Here is a 21798-nt window from a genome sequence, read left to right on the forward strand (position 1 = left end):
AATTCCAGCTCCTGAGCAGTGGTACTCTGAATCACAGTGCATTTAGATGCATAAAATACTACCCCATAAGTACTCTCCCCTGACTTATCTATTAGCCACTTCTAACACTTCTTGTCTGATCCTCTAAGGCAAATCCCCTTTAGTCACTTATCTTCAAAAGCTTGGAGGGAAAGCCAGTAACCGATACTTATCCCAGAAATCAAGTTGGACACTTTCCAAACTATACGCTATAAAACATGAATTATGTTTTAGCAGGAGTTCAAATGCTAAATAACAATATAATAACAAGAAACTATACAACTTATCAGCTGAAACAGACTCAATGGAGGATTTATTCCTCCAGTTAGTAAGTACAAGACTGCATTAGTTAGGCACTTACCAAAATTTTGCAAGGAACTGTTTTCTGACTGTGAGATAAACCAAACAAGGATAAGAAGCTTCCCAGTCACACAGAGAAGAAAATAATGGTTATTTATGAAAGTAAGTGAGCTGGATGTAATTACGGGAAATTTTTAATTTAGAGCAACTTCACTTGTTTGATACTAGAGAAGCGAGAACGACGTGGACTGTGGTTTTGAGAAGATTAGGACAAACAACACTATTAAAGTCATTTATTGAACAGCACTCCTTATATAGGGCAGGACTTGGGAAACTGTTTGTTTTGTCACTCTGTTCTCATACCTGGAACTAGTGAACAAGCTTGCAGTTGCCTGATTACATGGCTAAGCTCCCCTTGAAGATTAGCTCCGCTGGAATTCTTGAGAGCCTCCAGCATATTCTCCACATCTACGGTGCCATCTCCTTCAGCATCAAATTGTGCAAAGGCCTGAAGAGGAACAAAAAAAGAAAATTTATTTCAGCATATTTACTTCAAGCAGGTATTTCGCAGAAACTGTAGCAGTAAACGTTATAACACCATTAAATAAAAATCAAAAGAACTCGTTTTCCATAGTATTGAATTTATGACAACAGGAAACAGCCTGGCTGGAAATCTGCAGACTTTAGCAAGTTTTAAAGCATTTGCACTGCCTTCCTATAAAAGTCAACTGTAGTTATGCTTAGGTGGAGGCAGCACATCATCTACACCAGTGAATCAGCAGTATCCATCCACCCGACATCTGCGACTATGAAGAAGGTGCTCACAAAAGAACACTAGAAAGCTCTTCCATTAAAGGGTGAGTTAGTTCTAAAAGCCAAACCATCCATTACTCATTACTGCTGCATCCATCTCACGCTGCATCCACTCAAACTCTTCCAGGTTTTAAATATCTTCTTTATTTAAGAAAGTGTCCTTTGAACCAAAATATTTTTTAAATGTGCATTTCCTTCTACATACTGTCTCCTACACAAAAATACCAGTTTAACATAGTTGGTCAAAGTATTTGTGAAAACAATGGAGAGAGTTAGAAAATATCTTTTTTTTTTTCTTATTCGAGGGAACCATTGCCAGCTTTATTAACTTTGACCTTAATATAAATTTTTAATATAAAAAGTTGTGTTGATCATGTATAAAAAGTAACTCACACAGCTATACATCTCACATCTTTGTACTAACAAAAGTACAAGGTATTTTTATTCAGCTAAGCCTATAAACCAAGCTCATAAACGTAATTTTTTTTAAACTAGCCACTTCAGAGAACTCATGATCCAGTGACACACCACTATTAAAAAAACTAGCTATATTTTTACAATCGTATTTAGTTTTGAAACAAACTTCTGTTTAATTGCTAAAAAAAATTGAACGTACCCCAAAAAGAAATGCAGTATTTCAGGAACATCCATTTTTTTCATGTAAATTGGGAATGCACTTACAAAAGATACTTCTTTCCAAGCAAGACTTCAGTCTCCCAGCCCTGAACTTGGTATTTCAAGTTCAGCTACATAGCCAAGTAAATTTGGCCTCTAAGAACAGATCATCTCACAATTGCCTGACAGTCAAGAAATCACTGCTGTTCAGGAGGAAGCTTATGTTTGAATCTCTTGGTTTGCTACTTGATTATCAATCTCGATGTACCATTAAAAGCACTATCCTAGAGAGAAATAATCCAAAATGATTAGATCAAAATAACCTGCCAATTAACCATGACATAATTACACCACTTAAATGAGAGCAAAGTCCTCAGAAGGCAACAGAATCAAAATGTAGTATTTTAGCTGACTAAAGGTCCAACGGCACTTCTGCGGCACAGATCTGAATTTTAGCTTAGCAGTTTTATAAACTCTTGTTCAACATACAGCTGAACCCATGCTAACAATGATCACCTTTAAAAAACTTATTCTTAGTAGCAAAGAGGACCGGTGCCGGGCATCCAGTAGCTACCACAGCCAGTGCAGATGACTGGTGCTGGGCATCAGGTAGATACCGAAGCAAAACACTATGACCTTTCCTTGAGCACAACAATAGAGGGAATTAATTTTAATAAAAATCATAACTCAGTTGCCAAAAAAATTTAATGTAGTTTCATGCCATGCCATTCTTGCCATTATGACTTTTTCTCCTCATATCTGAAGTCAAACTGTGCAATTACTAAAATGTGAAGTGAACAAGCGAGCAAGTTTTGTGATGTTACTAGTGAAAACGAGCCACACACAAGACGACAAGGCTGATAGCTACTTTAAACCAATTTCTTACACTTTCATGTAAGGAGAGATTACTACATATATGCTTTTCTTTGCGTCTTAATGCAGTACGTTGTTGTTTCATTTTTAAACTCTTCCTATGATCTCAGGAGACTGCACTGACCCTAGAACTCTAAAATTATTTTTTGACTGTTCAGTATAACTTAAACTCTGTATTTGACACAAAACGTATACAATTTCCACTGCTCAGACAAGCTGCCCTCGCAATGGGGGTATAAGCAAAAAAAGAAAAAAAAAACAATCAGTATGCAAATCTGTACTCAGAGCTTTTGAGTTGTGTTCACGACTGGGACATGACACAAATGCAGTAGCAGCTTTACCACAACCCAGCTGCGTTCTGCTCCTTAATAAAAGCATTAAGTCCACACGCTTCCTACCCAGTTCAATCCCAAACGTGAAGAAACATAAAAGAAACATCTTTCCTGGGAAATGATGGCTACGGTGATCACCAGGAAACACATGGAAAAATCACCCCCTCATCTCACAGGCAGCTCAGGAGTTGGAGAGCGTGACAGAATATTTAACGTGTGACTTCAGAAGACTCTGTATTTCATCCTTTGCTCTCAGTAGAGCTGAAGCATTAATGTTTCAAGCAAAAGTTGGATACATTACATGATATCTGCTGAAGCAGCAATGAATAAAAAAGGATTCAGAGGTTCAGTTTATCTAGAAAACAGATTTTGCATTTAAATAGATGTTCATTTTGTCCATAAAGCGTTCAAAGTATGTGGTTCACAAGCCCGCCACCGCGAACAGAAAAACTTAATGGGCAGATCAAAACTTAGTCTACGCCAGAGAGGATTCTATAAACATTAAAAAGTGAAACCTATTGACCTGCCACCCACAAACTAACTTCTCATCAGTGTAAAATACATCCTGAAAATCTAAAATACTACAGCCCACGGACTAGTGCCAGTTACAGAAACAATGACATCAAGGTTTTCCACAAAACTCCCAACATCTCAACTTCGCAGGATAGACTAGATGTGACCACATATCCATACCATGATCAATCCTTTGACAAGTTTTATCCCCACTCCCAAGAGCAGGGAAAAAAACCCAACCAAAACCTACATTCTGCACGCAGAGAAGGATGTGCAACACAGACAATCCTCAAAATATTTCTGCAGCCCACAAAGCTCAGTTGTTTGTATTAACAGAAAGAACCTCAATGTACTAATTTCACTCTTACTGTCGTTACAAATGAAGAATTGTTCTTCATTGGCTCTTATAAGGGAACTGGAAATGGAGACAGCATTTTAGCAAGCTACTTAAAACAGTCTGGTATAAACATACCTATCTGTACAACAAAGTTAATCTCTTCCCAGTTTCCAGCAGTTTTGTTAATATGTCAGCACTGATTTCAAGGAGCGTACGCGTGATTTAACAGTTTACCAAGTTATTCTACTACTCAGGAGCAATACAAAGACAGAAGGAAGTCACTGGTGAGACTCAGGAACTGCATGCAGCAATTCAGACATAACCACTTTCTCAACTGAGTGTGAAATTCCCAACAGGGTGTTCTACTGCATTTTAAATGCTAGCTAGAGAGTAACACTAAAGATCAAACGTTCTAGATGTCAAGTTCCCCATATTCCTTCCCACAGCAGAAAGGAAGCTGTACTCTCTTCTACCATTAAAACCTTACCTTAAGGCCTTCTGTCTGCGGAGGGGGAACTCTGTTATGCTACTTTCTCACAAGTTTTCCAAAACTCTTACTTTACAATACGTAATGGGATATCAGTGAGATACCTGACAATTTCACTGCTGATTTTGAAAAGCAACAATAAAATTAAGTCTGGTAAACTTAGACTTGCTGATACTGTTAAGAAATACCTCAGAGGAATTACTTGTACACAATTTCCTATCTGTGCTACCACCAGCTGCACTAGCAGTAGCAACAGCAGAAATATTGTTGTAAATAACCATTTTATTCACAAGTGGCTGCTGAGCACGATCACTGAAAACAGGCATAAATTAAAAAAAAAAAGATATCTATAAGTTGACAGCCTGCCTATCAGTAGCAGCAGACACTTTTTTAACCTTGCTGCAGAAGCCTCTGGTCTGGCCTTGCCCCAGTTGCAGGAAGGGGTGACCGGGGTCTCCACCGCCGTGAAAACCGCCACGCAGCGCGGACCCCGGTGCCGCGCCCCACCCCCTGCCAGCGCGCCCACACCGAGGGCCCGGGAAGACCCCCCGGCTCGGGGAGACCCTCCTCCAGCAGCCCCCCCGGGGCTTCCACCGCCCCCCTTCCCGCCGACCCGGCTCCCGCTCCCCTCCTCACCCCCCCCGTCCCGCCCGGGCAGGTCCTTCAGGACGGAGGGTTTTTGCCCCCGCGGCCCGGGCAGAGGCCTGACCCCGCCGGCCGCCTCCTCACCTCCTCGCTCTCGCCGCGGGAGCCGGCTGCCAGGCGGGAGACGCTCTCCAGCACCTCGCAGAACTGCTCCAGGCTGACGGCCTCGTCGCCGCGGCTGAGGCGCTCCTCCAGCCAGCGCACCAGCGTGCTGTGGTGCCGCGACACCAGCGACTCGGGCAGCGCCGCCTCCCGCAGCCGCGCCGTGGCTTCCCGCAGCCGGGCCTGGTCCAGCAGCACCTCGGCCGGGGGCAGCGGCGGCGCCGGGCTGGCGGCGGCGCCGGGCGGGAAGAGAGCGCCGGGCTGAGGCGCGGCGGCCGCCCCCTCCATGCCTTCCTCGGCGCCCTCCTCCTCCTCCTCGCTGCTGTGGCTCGCCGCCGTCCCCATGAGCCCCTCGGAGGCGCCGACGCTGCGACCCGACGCTCGGCAGAGCCGCTTCTCCTTCCCCCTCCTCCGGCCGCCGCCGCCCCGGCTCCGCCCGGCCCGGCTTAGTCAGCAACTTCCCGGCCCGCCGCACCTGTCAGCTCCCGGCCGGCGGCGGCCGCGCCACACTGCCGCCAAGCGACACCCGGCGCCGCAAAGTCCCGCCCCGCCCCGGAAAGGCACGGTGCGGCCGCGCCGCGCGACACTCGCCGTAAAGCGGACCCGTGGGAAGGATCGTCGCGCACGCACATACGCCGCGCTAGCCACGCTGCCGTCAGCCGCCGCCACGCTGCCGTGCGGCGAGGAAAGTGTCGCGAAGGGGTCGGGCGCGGTCGTGGCGGGCACGTGACCCGGCCCCATGCGGCGGGGCGCGGCGGCGGCGGCGCTGCTGTGCCTGGGGGCCGCCTGGCTGCTGGGCCGCGGGTTCGATCCCCGCGCCTGGCTGCTGCCGCCCCGCGGCCGCCTGCTGAGCGCCGCCGAGCTGGCCCGGTACCGCGGGGCGGCGGGCGAGCCCGGCCTCTACCTCGCCGTGCTGGGCCGCGTCTTCGACGTGGAGCGCGGCCGCAGGCACTACGGCCCCGGCGGCGCCTACAGCGGCCTCGCAGGTAGCTCCAGTGGGGCGGGGGCGGGGGGCCCTCCGGGGCCCTGGGTTTGGGCCTCGCTGGGGCCTGACGGGGCCCTGTCAGGGGGCTCGGTGGGGGCTGCGGGGCCCGGCGGGGGGGGCTCACCGCCCGCCTGCCCCGCAGGGAGAGACGCCACCAGAGCGTTTGCCACCGGCGACTTCACCCAGGCGGGGCTGGTGGACGACGTCTCGGCGCTGTCGGCGGGCGAGATGCTCACCATCCGGGGCTGGCTCTCCTTCTACGGCGACAACTACGACCCCGTGGGTAGGTGGTTCTGGCCGGGGTGACCAGGCGCAAGGGAAAGGCCTGCGGAGGAGAGCGGGCGGGCGAGGGTCGGCCTGCAGCACGGCGATGGAAGGCCAGGTTTCGTCTACAACGTGTCCGCCTTGGCGAGGGTCTGTCACCTGTGCTGCAGGTGGCTGCTGGAACCTGTGAGCGATCAGCGGGAGCTGCTGCTAAATCGGACCTAGTTTGAGGTCCACTTTCCTCTAAGGCGAAGCTTAACAATTTTCCTGCCCTAGGCTGTCAGCTGCAGCTCTCTGCCCTGCTTTTATTCATCTCTGCTGAGAAAAAGGCATGGGGCCAGCACTGCGAGTACTGAAATTAGCAGGACTCGGGAGACCGTAGGAGCAGCAGTGCAGGGAAACTATTCTGGGGAATGAGGTGCATGGGCGGGAAAGGCTTCTGGGTTCTGCAGCTGAAAGTGGCATTGACTTTGTGATCTTTAATGAGGCTGTGCCTGAGCTTGTCCTGCGTGGATTTATTAATGTGGGTAAATTGCTGTGCGTTCCAAGAATGGAAGGGATGTAAGCTCAGTTTTAAAATTGGGCCGTGGCGAGATCCTCCTTTTTCTGTCTTTAAATAACAAATTTTTTAAAACAACAGAACTATTCATTTTTCCTTGCCTGGAAACACTGTGGTCTTAATTAATCTTCTCTCCCAGGGAAGCTGGTGGGCAGATTCTATGACGAAAATGGGGCACCGACAGAAGCCTTAAGGCAGGCTGAGGCTGCGATTGAGGAAGCTCTGAAGTTCCAAGCAGAAAGCGAGCAGAGGAAGCAGCAGTTTCCACCCTGCAACTCTGAGTGGAGCTCTGCTGAGGGCAGCCGATTCTGGTGCTCCAGACAGAGGTAAACTCTGCCTTCCTGCCATCACGCTTGGAGCCTTGGGAGCAGAGCATTTCTGCCCTTTTTTTTGGACGCCCTGAGCTTTGGCATTGCCTCTCCTAGCAGGAGTGGCATAGGAAGATGTCCTGGCTCCTGCAGCCACCGCGCTCCGTAGTCCATAGGCGAGGTCTGGTGACTTCTCCGCAGAAGGGCATAGGTTGGTCCGAACGTGCTGAGTGCTGGCATGGCTGGAATACGCCGGGCACGGTCCCTTACCCTGTCTGCGTTCCTCAGGCTGTGCTTTCTGACAGAGGCAGAGCCAACCGGCAAGGAGCGGCGGTGCTGTTCTCTGCTGTGCCAGGTTGAGCCGCTGCTGCTGTGCGAGTCGGAGTCCCTAGATTTTCTCTGCCAGCCCAGCAACCGCTGATAGCCTCCACCCAGGCTGGAGTTGCACAGAGGTCTAGGCTGGGCTAGTGAAAATGTTCTCCAGCGTGAGGTAGCGGAGCGGAGCTCTGCTCGTTGACCTGGTGAGCGGGTAAAACAAAAATAGTTTCATCCCAATCACTAATACTTCTAGGAATTTTATTTCTGAGGCAAAAACTCTTCCGTCACACTGGAATCAAAACCAGGTTTCAGAATTTGCCACACGTGCCCGTGATCATCCTGTTCTCGGGAAAACAGGACGGAAATCCCACTAGGACCGTCTGCTGCATTCACACAGGTTTTCTTACCTATAAGGAATGCAAGGATTAGCTCGTGTTTTTCAGACAGTTTCACAGCCTGTCTCACAGGCTACTGCCACAATAGTTTTCACTTAAAACCACTTAAAAATGAGGTTGAGCTTTGACTAGTCATTTCCTACTTGGCCTATTTAGTTGTATTCCTCTCTCAGTTTAGGGACTACTTTGTTTGAAGATGAAATCATTTCACAGACCGCACTGCAAAATGCTTAGGCTTCATTTTGGTACGCCAGTAGCATTGCCTACCTTGGGGGATCCGCTTCTATGCGTGAATGAGCTTGGGTGCATCCTTGGGACTGGGTGTCGTGTGGCAGTCGCTTGTGTAAGAGTTTACAGGCTTAAAAGATGCGGTAGTTAGGGGAACAGGCAGGATTTGGCCCACAAAGAGACACTATGAAGTAGTTGCGGAAGTACTTGAGACTTTTTTTTCTTTTCTTTTGCCCTAGATCTCAAAATCACTGCGTTCAGTCATGGCACAGAGGAAGGCCTGTGGTTATCTGTGAGCAATTAGCTACCCCCAGAAAAGGCATTTTGCCATTAGACACGCTGTGCTACATAAGGCTATGATTCCTTTTCCAGCAACAGAAATGTGGGAAGCAGAGGTTGGTTGCTCCCAGAGGGTGAGAGCATGTAGCAGCACTGATGAAACCAGGTTCAGGCCACAGGTTTCTGAAGCACAGCCAATAAAAAGGTATCGGAAAGCTGTGGGACGTTGGCTATCGGGAGCAAAGCCTACCTCAGTGAGTGTTAGTTCTAACTCTCCCAGATTATCTTGGTTTCTTTCTAATGATTCGCTATTCACTGGAAGCATTTTCATGGATTTGAATTATAATTTATTTTAATTTTCCATTCTTAGTGGGGGAGTGAACAGAGACTGGACTGGAGTCCCTCGGAAGCTGTACCGACCTGGTTCGAGGGGGAGTCCCTGTGTGTGCGTGAGGACTACTGGTCCCCCGTGGGGCCAGCCGGACTCCTCCCAGCACAGCGACAGAGGCGATCTGGACAACCCCCACCTGGAGGAATACGCCGGCTGCCATCCGCTGGCCGAGCAGTGCGTCCTAAAGGCGTGACTGCGGGGGCTGGATGCGAGGGGGGCGTAGAGTCCTGCGGCGAAACGTTGCACTTCGGGTGGGCAGTTGCGGCTCCAGCTCCGTTCCCTTCCGTCTGTCTGTGCGAAGGGAGCAATAACAATTTCGTGTTATTTGTGACTCTTCTTTAACGTGCGGAGTTGGAGTTGAGAGGAGGAGGAGACACTTCAGCCAAGGTAGTGGCTAAAACATCAGTAACGGGATACTTTTCTTAGTGCTTTATTCCTAGGGTATTTCACATCTGGCAACAAACTGTAAGATGCACAGCCTGAATTACATCTAAAAACCGATTTCTCGTGCAGTCGGGAAGGAGATGCATGGTGGCGGGTGCAGTGTGTTTTAAGGCAACGAGGTAGCGAGCACGAGAACTGCAGCGTCACTGACCTCAGTTTATGCACAGTCCTCCAGCGGCCCGAACCCTGCCTACTGCGTTGTAGTGCTAATGCTCCTTCCCAGTCACCTGATTTACTCCAAAGAGTTTAAAGGTAGCAGGGAGAAGCCTGAATTTCTCCTACAATTAAGGTACGTAGTATCTAGGAACTTGGGTGGCTCAGTTATACACAAGCTTTATCAAATTCTTGGAGTACAGAAGGCAAAGGTCATGGCTGTATTTCCTCATTTAGTGCTTGTATTAGGTACTGTGCGAAGAAGATATCGGAAGCCACCTATGAGGATCGTTGTTTTATATTAACCTCACCGTCCTGGTCCTCTGATTCACTGCTTTCAAACTACTCAGATCAAGAATTGGTAGTTTTAAATAGACGATAATAAAAGCTATCTGGTAACACGACCATCCTGCTGTAGTCTGCCTCCTATTTCCATTCTGGTATGTGACCTCCTCCCATCTGGTACGTGTCCATCAGACCACAACCTGGATGTATCCCCACAAGGCCCAGCTCCCTTAAAGTCCGTCCGTATTTTATCGTAGCTGGCAATATTCAGGACTGTGGGTGACCCCCATAAGAGCAGGGCAAGTTATTACTATTTCTGTGTGGGGCCTGGGTGCTATGAACCCCAGGCTGCCGGGAAGCAGTTGCTGTTTTTCGTAGAATCTACTGTTAGAATCAGTTTCTGGTGTAGCTGCAGCCTTGAGAGACACCCCCAGATCTCGCAGAGCCCAGCAGTGGCACAGATCCGTGCTGAGCTGTGTTCGGTTCTTTTCCTTAAGGCAGCTGCCACCTATTTATGAACAGCCGGGAGGCACGCACAAACGCATTAGTTTTGAGCTGCTACTACCACCTCTAAAGAAAGTCCCACAAATCTAAGTAATTAGCTAATAACTAGTGAGATTACAGCAGGCCTGGCTGCACTGCTTCAAAGCCAGAGTAATCGCTTTATTGCAGGACAGTAGGACATATTACAGCACTTCTCACCTATGCGTTTAGATGAGGCTACAGCTGCCTGGATGGGAGCCATACAGCAATTTAAACATGTATATGCTGCTTGTAATAAATGTTTGGGGTTTTGTGTTTGGGGTTTTTTTTAAACCTGGTTCTGTTGTGCTTCTTTTGCACCGTAGTCTTGAAGAGAAGCCCTCCAAGGCACTTCTCAGGCCATCAGTGGAAGTTGTATGGGCAGATGAGTGGCAGCAGAGCCATCACACAGTGTTCAAGTCCCCAGTCACGCTTTTAGAACTGAAAGTCAGCCGTGGGCTTGTGTCATCTTTGGGATGGGAGTGGGCTACTCACTTCACATGACAGTCCTAAAGATAAAGCTGTGTAAAATCCGCAGGAAAGAGCTGCAGAGCCATGCTTCGTTGTCTCCACAACTTAGTGGGCATTTTAAGTGTTAGCATGTCACTTCTTTAACAAGAATTTGCATTTAGAGGTCAAACCATCCCCAAAAATGATTGGCAAGTATCTTTAAAGTAGCCTTAGGAGTTGCAGCAAATTCCAGATTATTAAATACTGTATAAAGTAGTTTGTAAGTCAATGTCACAAGTTGGAGTCCTAGTGAAGGTGTATCAGCTATGTAACTTCTGAGCAAGTTTCATCTTGCTGTAATGCTCGAGCACTACGCAAATAGTGCTGAAATGCTGAGGGATGGGTTTGATCTTACGAGCTACATAAAAATCAAGTAAGCTGCTGCAGGAAGGCAAAAGCTTGAAGTTAAAGTTCGTTGAAAACCCATTCACAGCTTATTCCTCAGTTTGGCATTTGGAAACACTGGGGGGGTGGGGAGGGGGTGCAGTTTGTCTTGCACTAGGAGTAAGTCATCTATTAAAGCAAACAAGGAGACTCCCTCACTGACCTGAAGTGCTCCAAGATTTTCTTGTTTCTACTCTACTGCAAAAGCTCAGCTGGATTCTCCCGTGGTAGAAAAGGGTGGGAAGAAAACAGTGATAGTTACACAGGGGTCAAGTCAACACAGACAGTGCTCTAATAAAGCTCACCATTCATCTGTACTTTAGTAAGTTTTATTAATAAAAGACTAATGCATGACAACCTCACCAAGATGTTTTGGTTGGTTTTGCTATTGCACTGAAGCTTTCCTTTTCCCGAAGTAAAGCTGCAGCAGTTATGTGCTCTTCGAGGAGGCTAAGCTGCCCACCAGTACACAGCTGAACGCACTACTAGAATGTTACTTTGAGTCAGCTCAGCTTGTCCATTTAAATGGATCTGAGCTGAGAACTGATTTACTCCATGAACCAGCTCTGGCCTGCAGGAAGTCAGGATTGTTTCATAACAATGATTCTAGATAAATCTAGTATAAGGCATTCAGGATGACTATATGGTATAAACTAGAACACCAGACCTTGTCAGCCAGAAGAACAGCTGTAGCAGTTCCACAACGTTAAAATGAATACCTGGAATAATTTCAGAACAAAGAATACAGTTGTCATGCCCAATTGAATGTTTTATCCCTAGTTTTCCTCGTGGCTTGTAAAGGGTAGCTTGCAGAGGGGCAGCTGTCTCTACAGAAGATACCTTCTTAACAAGGTTTCCACCTCACAATGCATTATCTAGTTACGCATTTTATTACAAGTAGAATTACACAACAAAGTAATGCATATTGGAAAAATACATTTTTTACAATGACTCCAGACAAACATTGCAGATAAAATGCCATTGTTCTAAGACTTCCTTTTCTATTTCACAGAGGGTATTAGAAGGTTCAGAGTTATTTTTGTCACTCATACAAGCTTTGATTTTTCTAGAGATGAGTTTGCTGCAGTACCTAACTCTGCTGATTACAGGAAAAAGAGGACTTGCCTATTAACATTTGATCTACAAAAAAAAATCCAGCCTTGGCCTCCCATATTGTTACATGTTAATTTATAAGCACTACGTGAGAAGTTGTACAAGCCATTGATCTCCAGCGCAGGAAGTCATTAAGGCATCTGTCAGCTTTTAGCCAGCAACTTGCTACGCTCTGTTAGTACCTTCAACACTAACATTCTCACTCCACTTAGTGGTGTGAAACAGTGACTACACCTTTTTCAGATACACAAATTAAAACTTAAGCCAGACCACATTTTGTGCTTTTATAAGAGTGCTGGATGACTGCAATCAAAAGGAATCCTGTCTAAGAACAAAAAGCTACAGTATGAACCACCACAGACTTCCCGTGCAGCCCCCAAGTGCCTAAGCCTGGTTTGACAGCATCACTTCCCAGGGACAGAAGTTGGTTTGTTTTCCATTTACTCTTTTGTTCAATGCTTGGCAGACTTGAGACTCAAGTTAATAGATACCACTTAAAGACAGCAGGGGTACAAGGGGTGAGGTTTTTGGTCACAACTGTAGTACGCTACAAAAAGGAAGAGCAGTTGTTTATGGAGTTAGAAATGTGTTGACCATTACTACATTACCAAGTGCCTCCATTTGCATTTGTACCCTGCAGTGGAGCATTGCCAGCAAAACTCCCAAAAAATCTCAGAGGTCTGCCTGGTATTGGTCTGAACTCTCAGAGTGCATGAAGGTTGTTTGGTGGGGCCAACCTCTTTAGTTGAAGAACTAGTAGAGAACTAACTTGGGTTTTGGTTCAAGTTGTGAGCTTTTCCCCTTTAACTCTGGCAGAAAGCTATTTAGAGTTGGCTGGAAGGAAACTATCTCAAAGGCACTTTAAAGTGATCAAATTTGCTGAATTTAGTTCCTTTAAATTTAATGAACACTTCAGGCTGTACATTAGTTTATCAGTAACGGTAACTTTCCTTTCAGACTTCAGTAAGAAATCTGATACAGTATTGGCTGTAAAAAGCAAACTAGGAGCATTACGTATGGTTTCCCAGATCTTTCCCAGAGTTTCAGGCAGTTATAATTAATATTCTACTTTTAAAAAGAGTAACTAGCCAGCTTTAAACTTGCCATTTAGTTAAGCTGAATTTTCACAGGATCTACATTTTTCATCGTTTAAAAGGTTGCTTATTCTGTTAGAACTGAGCTGCCTGTTCCCTTGCCCCTTCCATCAGAGAAGTCACTGAAAAAGTGAGTTTAAATGCTTTAGCAATTACATGTTGTGCTGTTTTCCAATTAAGTTGAAGTCTATAGGCTGTGGCCTTGGAAGAACACTCTTCTACCACTATCCTTCAGTATTCCGAGCACACACTTACCACTCCACAGCACCGCAGCTCCAAACCAAGAAGGAAGTCAACATGTTATCATGGGATACGCTACAGTCAAGACTTTTCACCAAATGCACTTTCTCTCTCTCCATCATTGTTATCTTTTACTGCTAGAGACCTCAGCCAGTGATACTCTGAAATACCAAAAAGCAATGGACTAGAAGTACAGTGTTTTCCACTATCTATTTCACTCAAAAAAACCCAAACCGTAGCTTGCAGTTAAATGCTTCAGACATCATTATTTTCCACCTCATTCACCTAGAATATCATACCAGAGATGCACCGCTTGTATTAGTAACTGTGTTACAGAGACCAGTTGTGTTACCCAGGGCATTCTGTTGGAACATGACAGCAGCAGACATTAAACAGTGAGGCAAATTTGTATTATCATCCATTATTCTTCTCTAGTGTTACAAGGGTGAGATTCCAGTTATAATATGTGCATATTGGAAGATCAAAGTGCAGATCAAGTGAGACTTGATGTGAAATTCATCGTGCAAATGTCAGCAATTACACCTCTCCCATCCTTTTCTTGTACAAGTTTGAGAAAAACCCCAAGCAAGTCTCCCGTAAGAGCAGCAGTCTGGCTTATCACCTCATCTTACTCTAAGACTGACAAGTCACTATTCCAAACAGGGCAATGTGTCCAACTTGTCTATATTGTACACTGGAGATAACAGTCATTAAATAAATGCACACCAATTCATGGAGTAGAGATGAGGAATGCTGAGTTGAGTCTAAACGAGGTTCATCTCTTGGGATGAAAACAGCCTCAACATGGCATATAGTTTTGCTTAAGTACACATTTTTTCTGACTGAAGCCTTTGCCCACCAAATCATGACCTTGTCTATCAGCAAAACACTTTCCTGTTTACCTAGACAATGTGGTGTTGGATTTTTACAGATTCAGCACGTTTAATAGAGCACGACCAGCCTAGATTAAAATACTGCAGCTTAATCCAAATGCCTGGCACCACACTGCCAGTTCAGAATCCTTCCTTCAAGGCCAGAGGCTTAATGTTAATAGGACACCTCCAACTACACTCCCACTCACCAGCATTCCTGCTGAAAATGGACCCAAACTTAATGTCTAGAGGTGCAGCACATTCTACACTGGAAGGGGCACCGACTCTCCTGCAGCAGTTAACCAGGGTCTTTAAACCAAAGGAAAGTGCTACTCTCCCTCATGGGATTCATAATGCACTTCAGCATTTATTGCTGTATTGCGAGTTAGACTACTTAACCAGTTTTAGTGTTTCTCCATTTAGCATATGCTTAGGCCTTTCAGCACAGTTATGTTCATTTATACGAGTTTCATGAATTGGAAGGACTAGCAACGTAAATAAGAGTGCAACAAAGACTTTGACAGCTCTAGCAGATATGAGCAAGAGTACTTACTGGCTAAAACAATCTTGCACTTCCCTTGAACATGCTAAAGCTAATGAGACATTTACTGAGGAGGTATCAAGATGTGGATCTGCAATTCTGACTGCTTTGCATCAGATGTTGTAAAGCTTTCTGTTGTAAGGCCACAGTTCTTGAGCTATGCTTGGAACTACACCCATTTTTTAAGAGTTTCTTGAAACGAACAGTGGTTGCAACAGCTCAGCCTAGCTTCACAAGAATCTTCTCTAGAGAAAGGGAACATTTATCTTTAAGACAAAGCAAAGAAAGATACCTGGTTACCCTGAAACTTAATGCCATCTCTACTAAGCAGCCTGAAAGCCACAGGACTTAATAGAGTTGCTCAGTGCAAAGCACCATGTCAAGGACAAACCTGTTTTATGTCGATTCAAAGATCAGCTTAACAATTTTAGCTTCCATACCTCACTGCAACTAGAAGAGGGTCTAAATTCTTTTGTCACTTGGTTTCAACAATCCACTTGAATTCCTAGTGAAGTCTATCACAGCCCAATACATTTACAGTCATACAAAGTCATTTATACCAGAATATATCATAACAGGGTCCTTAATTAGTTCAGTCTATTGCAGAAGACATGTATAGGCCTCCTCTTCCCTATCCAGAGGGCTTTAAGCAGAGCTGCTGTCAGGAGCACTGACTGGGAATCCCTTTACTTCCACAGCATACTAGGAGACTCCTCCCAGAGTCAGGACATCAAAGCAGATGTTGCAAACTCGAACTGGCTTGTTCAGATCAAATTTTATGATAGGAATCTCCTTTGTTGAGCACTTATGGCAGAGCAGGCGTCCACAGTGTCGGCTGTTGATAGAAGAGGGGTGGGAGAAAAGTGAATTCACTCATAGTGAACACCAGGGTTTTACCATTTGATATTCTTTATCAATTATAGTATCACTAAAAAAGTACAGTAGCAATCAAAATGCTACATTTTTCCTGTATCTTCTGATATTTCTCATGTAATAATTGAACACTAATGCCAAAAACACGTGCTGCTTCTATACTAGTCAGTCACCTAGTACTACTTCAACTGATGCATATGTAGTTTCTCTGGAACACTGGGCTAAGAGAAAAATCTTAGCTTAACATCCACCTAACCCAGCATATTTTGTAGAAATTCAGACGGGTTAAGAAAAGGCAACTCACGTCAGCATCTTGAGTCATTTCCACATTACAAACAGCACCCCTAACCTAAGCTGGCAGTGGCTGCCCGAATCTTTTGCCTGTTTCAGAGCAAGTCAGCCCCAATACTGAAAGTGGGCATCTAAATCTTCTGTTACACTACTGGAACTTTGACGTGATTTGTCATTTCTAACACATCAGAGTATTAAGTGCACAAACTGCTTAAGATATGATTTTATTCATACCACAAGTTACTGATCCAGGACAGGGTGGAATATTTCAGCTGGATTACTGGTTATACGCCTACATTAACACGGAGGTTTCCTAAGCCACCAGAAGGAACAAGCCTAGCTACACTTGGAAAAGGAATCCGTTTCCTGTGCTGTAAGCACAGCAAGATGTGTCATATTACCAGTGATGCTTTCTTGTCGTGACTCCAAATTTGGCAGTGCATTCATAGCAGTTGGAGCCATCACACCAGGGAGGTTCTTTTGTCAGCATATCTGTTAGAGGCAAAAATGAAAAGGCAAAACGGGCTCAGACACCTCTTGAGTACACTGTAACATTAAGGAGGCTTTTTCCAGTTTCAGGTTGCATCTGGAATAATTGATTTGACTGCTCTTGCAGTAGTCTTGTTTGTAGACAATGTATAGTTGCTTTCATCAACATCACATTATCTACCGAGTCCAGCGACCAGGTTTTAAGCTACGTTAGACTACGACACCAGCCAGGAGTCTCCATGTCTACACTTCCAGAAAAAGTAATATTTGACAGGTCTGCATTGTGCAGCTTTTCAGTTGATCATGAGAAAAATTAGTATTTCTACCCCCCATTTAAATTAGTAGAATATTCAGAAGTTCAGCCTCTCTGGAATTACTGTCATCTAAGTCAGAGGTCCAGAGTTCTTTCCTCTACCAAAGTACCTCAGAAGCATAAGCTAAAAACACTTTCCAACTGCAGCGAGTAGTACTTACCCAGCAGTCTGAAGAGAAGCTGTTTTGTAGCAACTTGGTAGTTGAAGATATTGACTCCTTGATTATTGTTGACTCCGAGACGAGCCCCAGCTCTCACTATTGCACGACACAAGTTAGCATTTCCCTTCATGTAAGCCAACAGGAGCACTGAAAGACAAAAGCCAGACGCTTCCCTGCTAGCAGAGTGGCAGGTCTTGTGTTACACTCAGCCCAGAGTGGGATCTTTAGTTCTTTTAAGTTTCCGTGTAACGTTTGCATCTTACTGTATTTAACATACTACTGCCAATTATTCCAGCTTTAAAAGTGACATACCATTAATAAAACTTGAGTGACTTTCAAGTTTAATAGCTGTTGAATCTCACCTACCTGTGTTTCCTTCAGCATCAGGTTTGTCTAGAGGGTATTCTGGCATACACTCCAAGAAGAGGTCACAGATGGCTGCTGCATTATCTTTCCCATATTGTCCCAAAATATGCATTGGTGACTGGCCTCTGGGGAAAAGAGTTGGTTATCCTGATCAAAGTCTGCTTGCTACTACAGTTACTCACCCAACTCTCCTTGTTTTCAAATCTGGTTCAGACTTAAACAATGCTACACTTAAGTAACACAGTACATCATACAGAACTGCCTACTTTAACTTCCTTTTCTTGGTATACATAATTTCCACACAATTTAGGCACAGTATGCTCTGCACACTTCACTGTAAAATTACTGTAGAAGTACTCTAATCCAAGCCAAATCTTTGGGGTTTTTATATAGTCATACCAGCACATATTTTAAATTAGATTGTGGTTCTTTTAGTCTGTGAAGACTATAGTAATTACCTAATATTAAAGGCTTCTGCATCTACATTGCACTCTGTGAGGAGGACCCGGATATTGTTTAGACGGCCATGCATCACTGCCAGATGAAGAGCTGAAAAATAGAAGAGAAGCTTCAAGAATCTGAAGCAGTTAATGTCAGCAATAATTACAGCCTGATAAAATTAAGCACCCCCTTCCATTTCCCCCACCTTCCCTTTCCAAAGCTCCTTCCACCAGCTTTGATTTCTTGGACTTTCATTCTTGTTTACCTTTGAAGAGTAAGTCCATTCAGTGGACTATCTCTACCACTAGGAGATATCATTAACAGACCTACTGACGTGCTTACATCTACTTGTAGAACTTCAGCAGCTTACCATTATTTCCATTTTCATCTACAGCTGCAAAGTCTACTCCATTCTCCAGAAGGACTGAACAAATTGTGGGCAAATCTTGCTGGGCTGCTAAGTGAAGGGCAGTCTGACGATGCTTAGTCAGTTCATTCACCTGGGCTCCTGCAAGCAGCTGTCAAGATGCAAGAAGGAATATGTTCAAAGATGTTTTCAGGGCTATTAGCCAACAATTTATTTCTGCAAATGAAGCACACAAGACTCCACTGAACAGAGATACTTCTATGCCTCCAGCATATATAAAATGCTATCATTACAGAGCTGCTGCAACTTGTGTTCATGTTCAAATGTGCAGAAAGTGCAAGGTAAGGTAAAGTAAGCCACGCTACCTAGTGATTGCTCCAAATCAAACATGCTCATACAAAAGCTACTGATGCAGCTCAGCTAACAGCACAAGCTAGAAGAACTTTATGCAAGTCTGAGTTCTGTTTCAGAAGAAGTGGTGTCACCATCAGCTGACTTTTCCAGCCCACAGGCAATGTGCATTAAGGCAGAATGTGCATTTTAAAGCAGAGGAAAAATGACTCTCCAGTACATACCAGATTACGCACAATGATCTCTGAGCCAGCTTGTACAGCCAGGTGGAGAGGTGTTAGTTTGGAGGCATCCTGGACCCGGGAGTTTACATTAGCCTGTACACTTATCAGGAACAGGACACTCTCAATGTCCGAGTTCTGAACAGCTACATGTAGGAAATTCCGACCTTTATTATCAACCTGTAGCAGAAAGGGCACGTGAAATGAAATCCTTTATTTCTATAGAACAGCGAATTGTTATGTAATAGGACATATTTTCACCAAGAGGTACTTGCTCCCTCTACTTGAGGTGAACTGTAGAGCCTTGTTCCTTTCACTGCTTGACATTAGAGACTTATTTGATAGATGTGACTATCAAATAAACTGAACTGAGAAATTATCAGCTGCAACTGCTCACTCTAGTCTGCTTCAGACTATTTTATTTCTACTTTATAACCTTGTCATTTCTTGACCACACACTGGAGAGTATTATGACAGACAAAAGGTTAACAGCTGTTGTAGTAAGTACTGAGCAGCAGTTAATGATAAACTCAGTTAAATGAAACAAACTTGAGTCAATCTGGCAGTTAACACCTGAGAAGGAAGCAACATGCAATCCTGCCACACTGATGCAAAATGTATTCATTTTTTGGCTTAATACCAAGTGCATGTTGTTATTCATCTTTGCTTTGAAGCCGATGTTAAAGCGTATTTAGAACCAGCTGTATTTGTCATCATGTTTTACATATATTACAAGAGCTCACTAAGCACTCAAATACTTTACTAGTAATTAAACTTACATAGAGTAGGAAGAAACTCCTGAACAGCTGCCTGAAGTGTCACACCAGAAGCCTGAAGATACAGTTGGAGGTTTTATAGTTCAGCAGTGCAGCATAACATCTATTGTTCAGTTATTTTAGGTCAGGGTTTCTATTTTGGATAGTTTTAGGAAAGGTAGGTAATAGATTATTTTTGTACTAGTCCAGCACAAGACAAGAGTAGAGTTAGAACTTTCTCCTTATATATACACATATACCTGTTCCTCAATTTAGTACTGACAAAATGAGATAAGGTTTGATGAGACAGTAACCCTTGATGTTCTTACTCACACACAGCGTGTACACACCTACGGTTTCCTAATAAATCCTGCTACAGAAAACTGGCACCTGGCAAACATCATTGCATGTAAAGCCACAAAAGGATAAAGCAGAATTTGCTTGTGGAACACCTGTTACCACAGACTAGTGCAGTAAAACCACCAGCATGCTTTGAATACTCCCAACTTACCTGTTCAGCAGCTCCTGGTTCCCTCTTCAAAATTGCTTCAGCTGCTTTGTTATTTTTATACGTCATAGCACATGCAAAAGGAGTCATTCCTTGCCTGTCACGTACATTTAGCTTAATATCTGGATGTGAAATCATAAGCTGAATGATAACATTATGTTGGTTGCTAATGGCAACATGGATTGGAGTTCTTCCCTCTGCATCCTAGAAAGAAACCAGGAAGTTTGTTATCTGAAGATTCAGTAATACACAAATCCCTCCCTAACTCTGAAAAGTAGAGGAAGCTTATTAGTTTAGTTCTGTGACATACCCAGCTGCCTTTGGCTGGGACACCAAACAGTTGCAGTGGGAGCTCAAATCCACAGTGTAAGTGAAGCAAATTGGTATTTGTTTCTCCAAATAGGTTGACCTCAATCCTGTGCTATACTGCCATTTAAGTATCTCAGGGTAACATTTCCCATGTAGTCAGACATTTTGGGGGCAGAGATGGGCATTCAAGACCATAGTCTTCCAAGAGAATGCTTTCAAACTAATATTAGTTTGAGGTATTTGATATTAATACTTCATAGTATTAACAATTTGTAGAATTCAGTTTTTATCTGGAACAACGACGTACAGTATGCAAACCTGAAGTATCATTTCCATAGATTCAGCACTGCAGATACTTCCCTAGGTTGACTCTCAGGCACTAGTGCTAAGTTTTCTGGAAGCTAAACACTTGGAACTTCCCTCACTGAAAATATAACAGCATCAGGCATGTTTGTTATGCAAACAGTATATTCAAGTCTAGCAAATTCAAATAATTTTGAATCAAGCAGCAGTTTACAGCCACAGTTGCTTTGTGACTGTGTGTTCTGTCACTCATCTTGATGTCATTTTTAATAGCATCGGGACCTAGAAACGTTATGCATTCATTTCTTTTGTTGCTATCTGTCAAGTTTCTGTTTAAGGATTACTGTGTAATCAAAAAAGTAGTGTAATTCATAGTTACATCACCTCAGTTTACTCAGTAACAGAAAATACTTCCCAAACATACCAACAGAGTAGAGTATTCTGGAGTTCACACTATAGCTGATCTAATGATTAATTGCAGCAGAATACAGCCCTGCTCCTGCCTTTAATTCACACTAGGGACAGAAGAGTTGAATTCCAATCATTACATAAGGAAACTAACACTGCAAGGAGTTTTCTGTATCATTGTTTTCCTTCAGTATAGCTTCCTGAATTAACCCATCATATGGGCAGATAAGCACTAGATCTGGTAACAAGGGACAGGAAAGAAACTAGAACTGCAGCCCATCATCGCATTGGCTCAGCCATAATAGAAGGATGTTTCTTCCTATGAAGCAAGATACACAGCTAAGAGGGAAGTTGTTTTCACTACATTAGAGGCAAAGAATCAACTTCAAAGAAACCGTGTACAATATCTCGACATACCTGAGCATTGACATTGGCACCAAACTCCAAAAGGCACTGGATCACCTCTTCTAGTCCCCAGCAGGCTGCCAAGTGTAGGGGTGTCTGTCCATCATGAGCTTCCTCTTCTCCTTCTCCATTCGGGCCTGGCTTTCTGGGACTATTCACATCACAACCACTAAAACAAACATAATACGGTCGATCTATTACATTTAATCCAGACTTAAACTGTTCCAAACAAGGGTCAGGAAAAAAGTTTGCAAGAGCTGACCCAGCAACTGCTGACACATTCTACATAAGCACAAGTTCCTGGTTTTACTTTGACT

The 21798-nt window shown here is 44.5% G+C and overlaps 3 protein-coding genes across 13 annotated transcripts in view; 1 reads left to right on the forward strand and 2 right to left on the reverse strand.

Moving 5' to 3' along the window:
* The window catches only part of ZZEF1 (zinc finger ZZ-type and EF-hand domain containing 1), a 59685-nt gene extending 54144 nt beyond the window's left edge, over nucleotides 1-5541 (reverse strand). For 2 of the 5 annotated variants that reach the window (XM_075168967.1, XM_075168966.1), the window contains exons 1-2: nucleotides 5018-5538; nucleotides 682-826 (exon numbers count right to left, since the gene is read on the reverse strand). In XM_075168967.1, the coding sequence (XP_075025068.1) occupies nucleotides 682-826; nucleotides 5018-5380 (508 nt within the window). In that variant the 5' untranslated portion in view covers nucleotides 5381-5538. Of the gene's footprint in view, nucleotides 1-681; nucleotides 827-5017 lie in introns of all 5 variants that reach the window. The other 3 variants (XM_075168971.1, XM_075168972.1, XM_075168969.1) reach the window with 2 other exon arrangements.
* Nucleotides 5542-5635: 94 nt separating this feature from the next.
* On the forward strand, nucleotides 5636-11422 carry CYB5D2 (cytochrome b5 domain containing 2). Of its 3 annotated transcripts, XR_012676622.1 has the most exons (6): nucleotides 5636-6021; nucleotides 6163-6303; nucleotides 6983-7169; nucleotides 8742-8951; nucleotides 9374-9495; nucleotides 10493-11422. XR_012676622.1 is itself a non-coding variant. In XM_075168978.1 (5 exons), the coding sequence occupies exons 1-5, from the start codon at nucleotides 5775-5777 to the stop codon at nucleotides 9408-9410; spliced, it is 822 nt and encodes a 273-aa protein (XP_075025079.1). In that variant the 5' UTR covers nucleotides 5636-5774; the 3' UTR covers nucleotides 9411-9763. The 3 variants fall into 3 exon arrangements, 2 of the variants coding, with proteins under 2 accessions (XP_075025079.1, XP_075025080.1); XM_075168978.1 differs by lacking the exon at nucleotides 10493-11422 and having other exon boundaries at nucleotides 9374-9763; XM_075168979.1 differs by lacking the exon at nucleotides 10493-11422 and having other exon boundaries at nucleotides 5638-6021; nucleotides 8742-9763.
* ANKFY1 (ankyrin repeat and FYVE domain containing 1) overlaps nucleotides 11374-21798 on the reverse strand; it is a 34992-nt gene continuing 24567 nt past the window's right edge. For all 5 annotated transcript variants that reach the window (XM_075168976.1, XM_075168974.1, XM_075168975.1 and 2 more), the window contains 9 exons: nucleotides 21494-21650; nucleotides 20060-20260; nucleotides 18797-18973; nucleotides 18225-18372; nucleotides 17872-17962; nucleotides 17414-17538; nucleotides 17048-17194; nucleotides 16486-16576; nucleotides 11374-15755 (listed from right to left, as the gene is read on the reverse strand). In XM_075168976.1, coding sequence (XP_075025077.1) covers nucleotides 15623-15755; nucleotides 16486-16576; nucleotides 17048-17194; nucleotides 17414-17538; nucleotides 17872-17962; nucleotides 18225-18372; nucleotides 18797-18973; nucleotides 20060-20260; nucleotides 21494-21650 — 1270 coding nt within the window. In that variant the 3' untranslated portion in view covers nucleotides 11374-15622. The remainder of the gene's footprint in view (nucleotides 15756-16485; nucleotides 16577-17047; nucleotides 17195-17413; nucleotides 17539-17871; nucleotides 17963-18224; nucleotides 18373-18796; nucleotides 18974-20059; nucleotides 20261-21493; nucleotides 21651-21798) is intronic.

This window comes from Calonectris borealis, chromosome 19 (genome assembly GCF_964195595.1).
Source record: "Calonectris borealis chromosome 19, bCalBor7.hap1.2, whole genome shotgun sequence".
Classification (NCBI taxonomy): Eukaryota; Metazoa; Chordata; class Aves; order Procellariiformes; family Procellariidae; genus Calonectris; species Calonectris borealis.

Coding starts and splice junctions, on each gene's coding strand:
- CYB5D2 (XM_075168978.1), top strand. CDS start 5,775: ATGCGGCGGGGCGCGGCGGCGGCGGCGCTGCTGTGCCTGGGGGCCGCC. Junction 6,304..6,982: donor CGACAACTACGACCCCGTGG/GTAGGTGGTTCT, acceptor CTTCTCTCCCAG/GGAAGCTGGTGGGCAGATTC. Junction 8,952..9,373: donor GAGCAGTGCGTCCTAAAGGC/GTGACTGCGGGG, acceptor GTTTATGCACAG/TCCTCCAGCGGCCCGAACCC.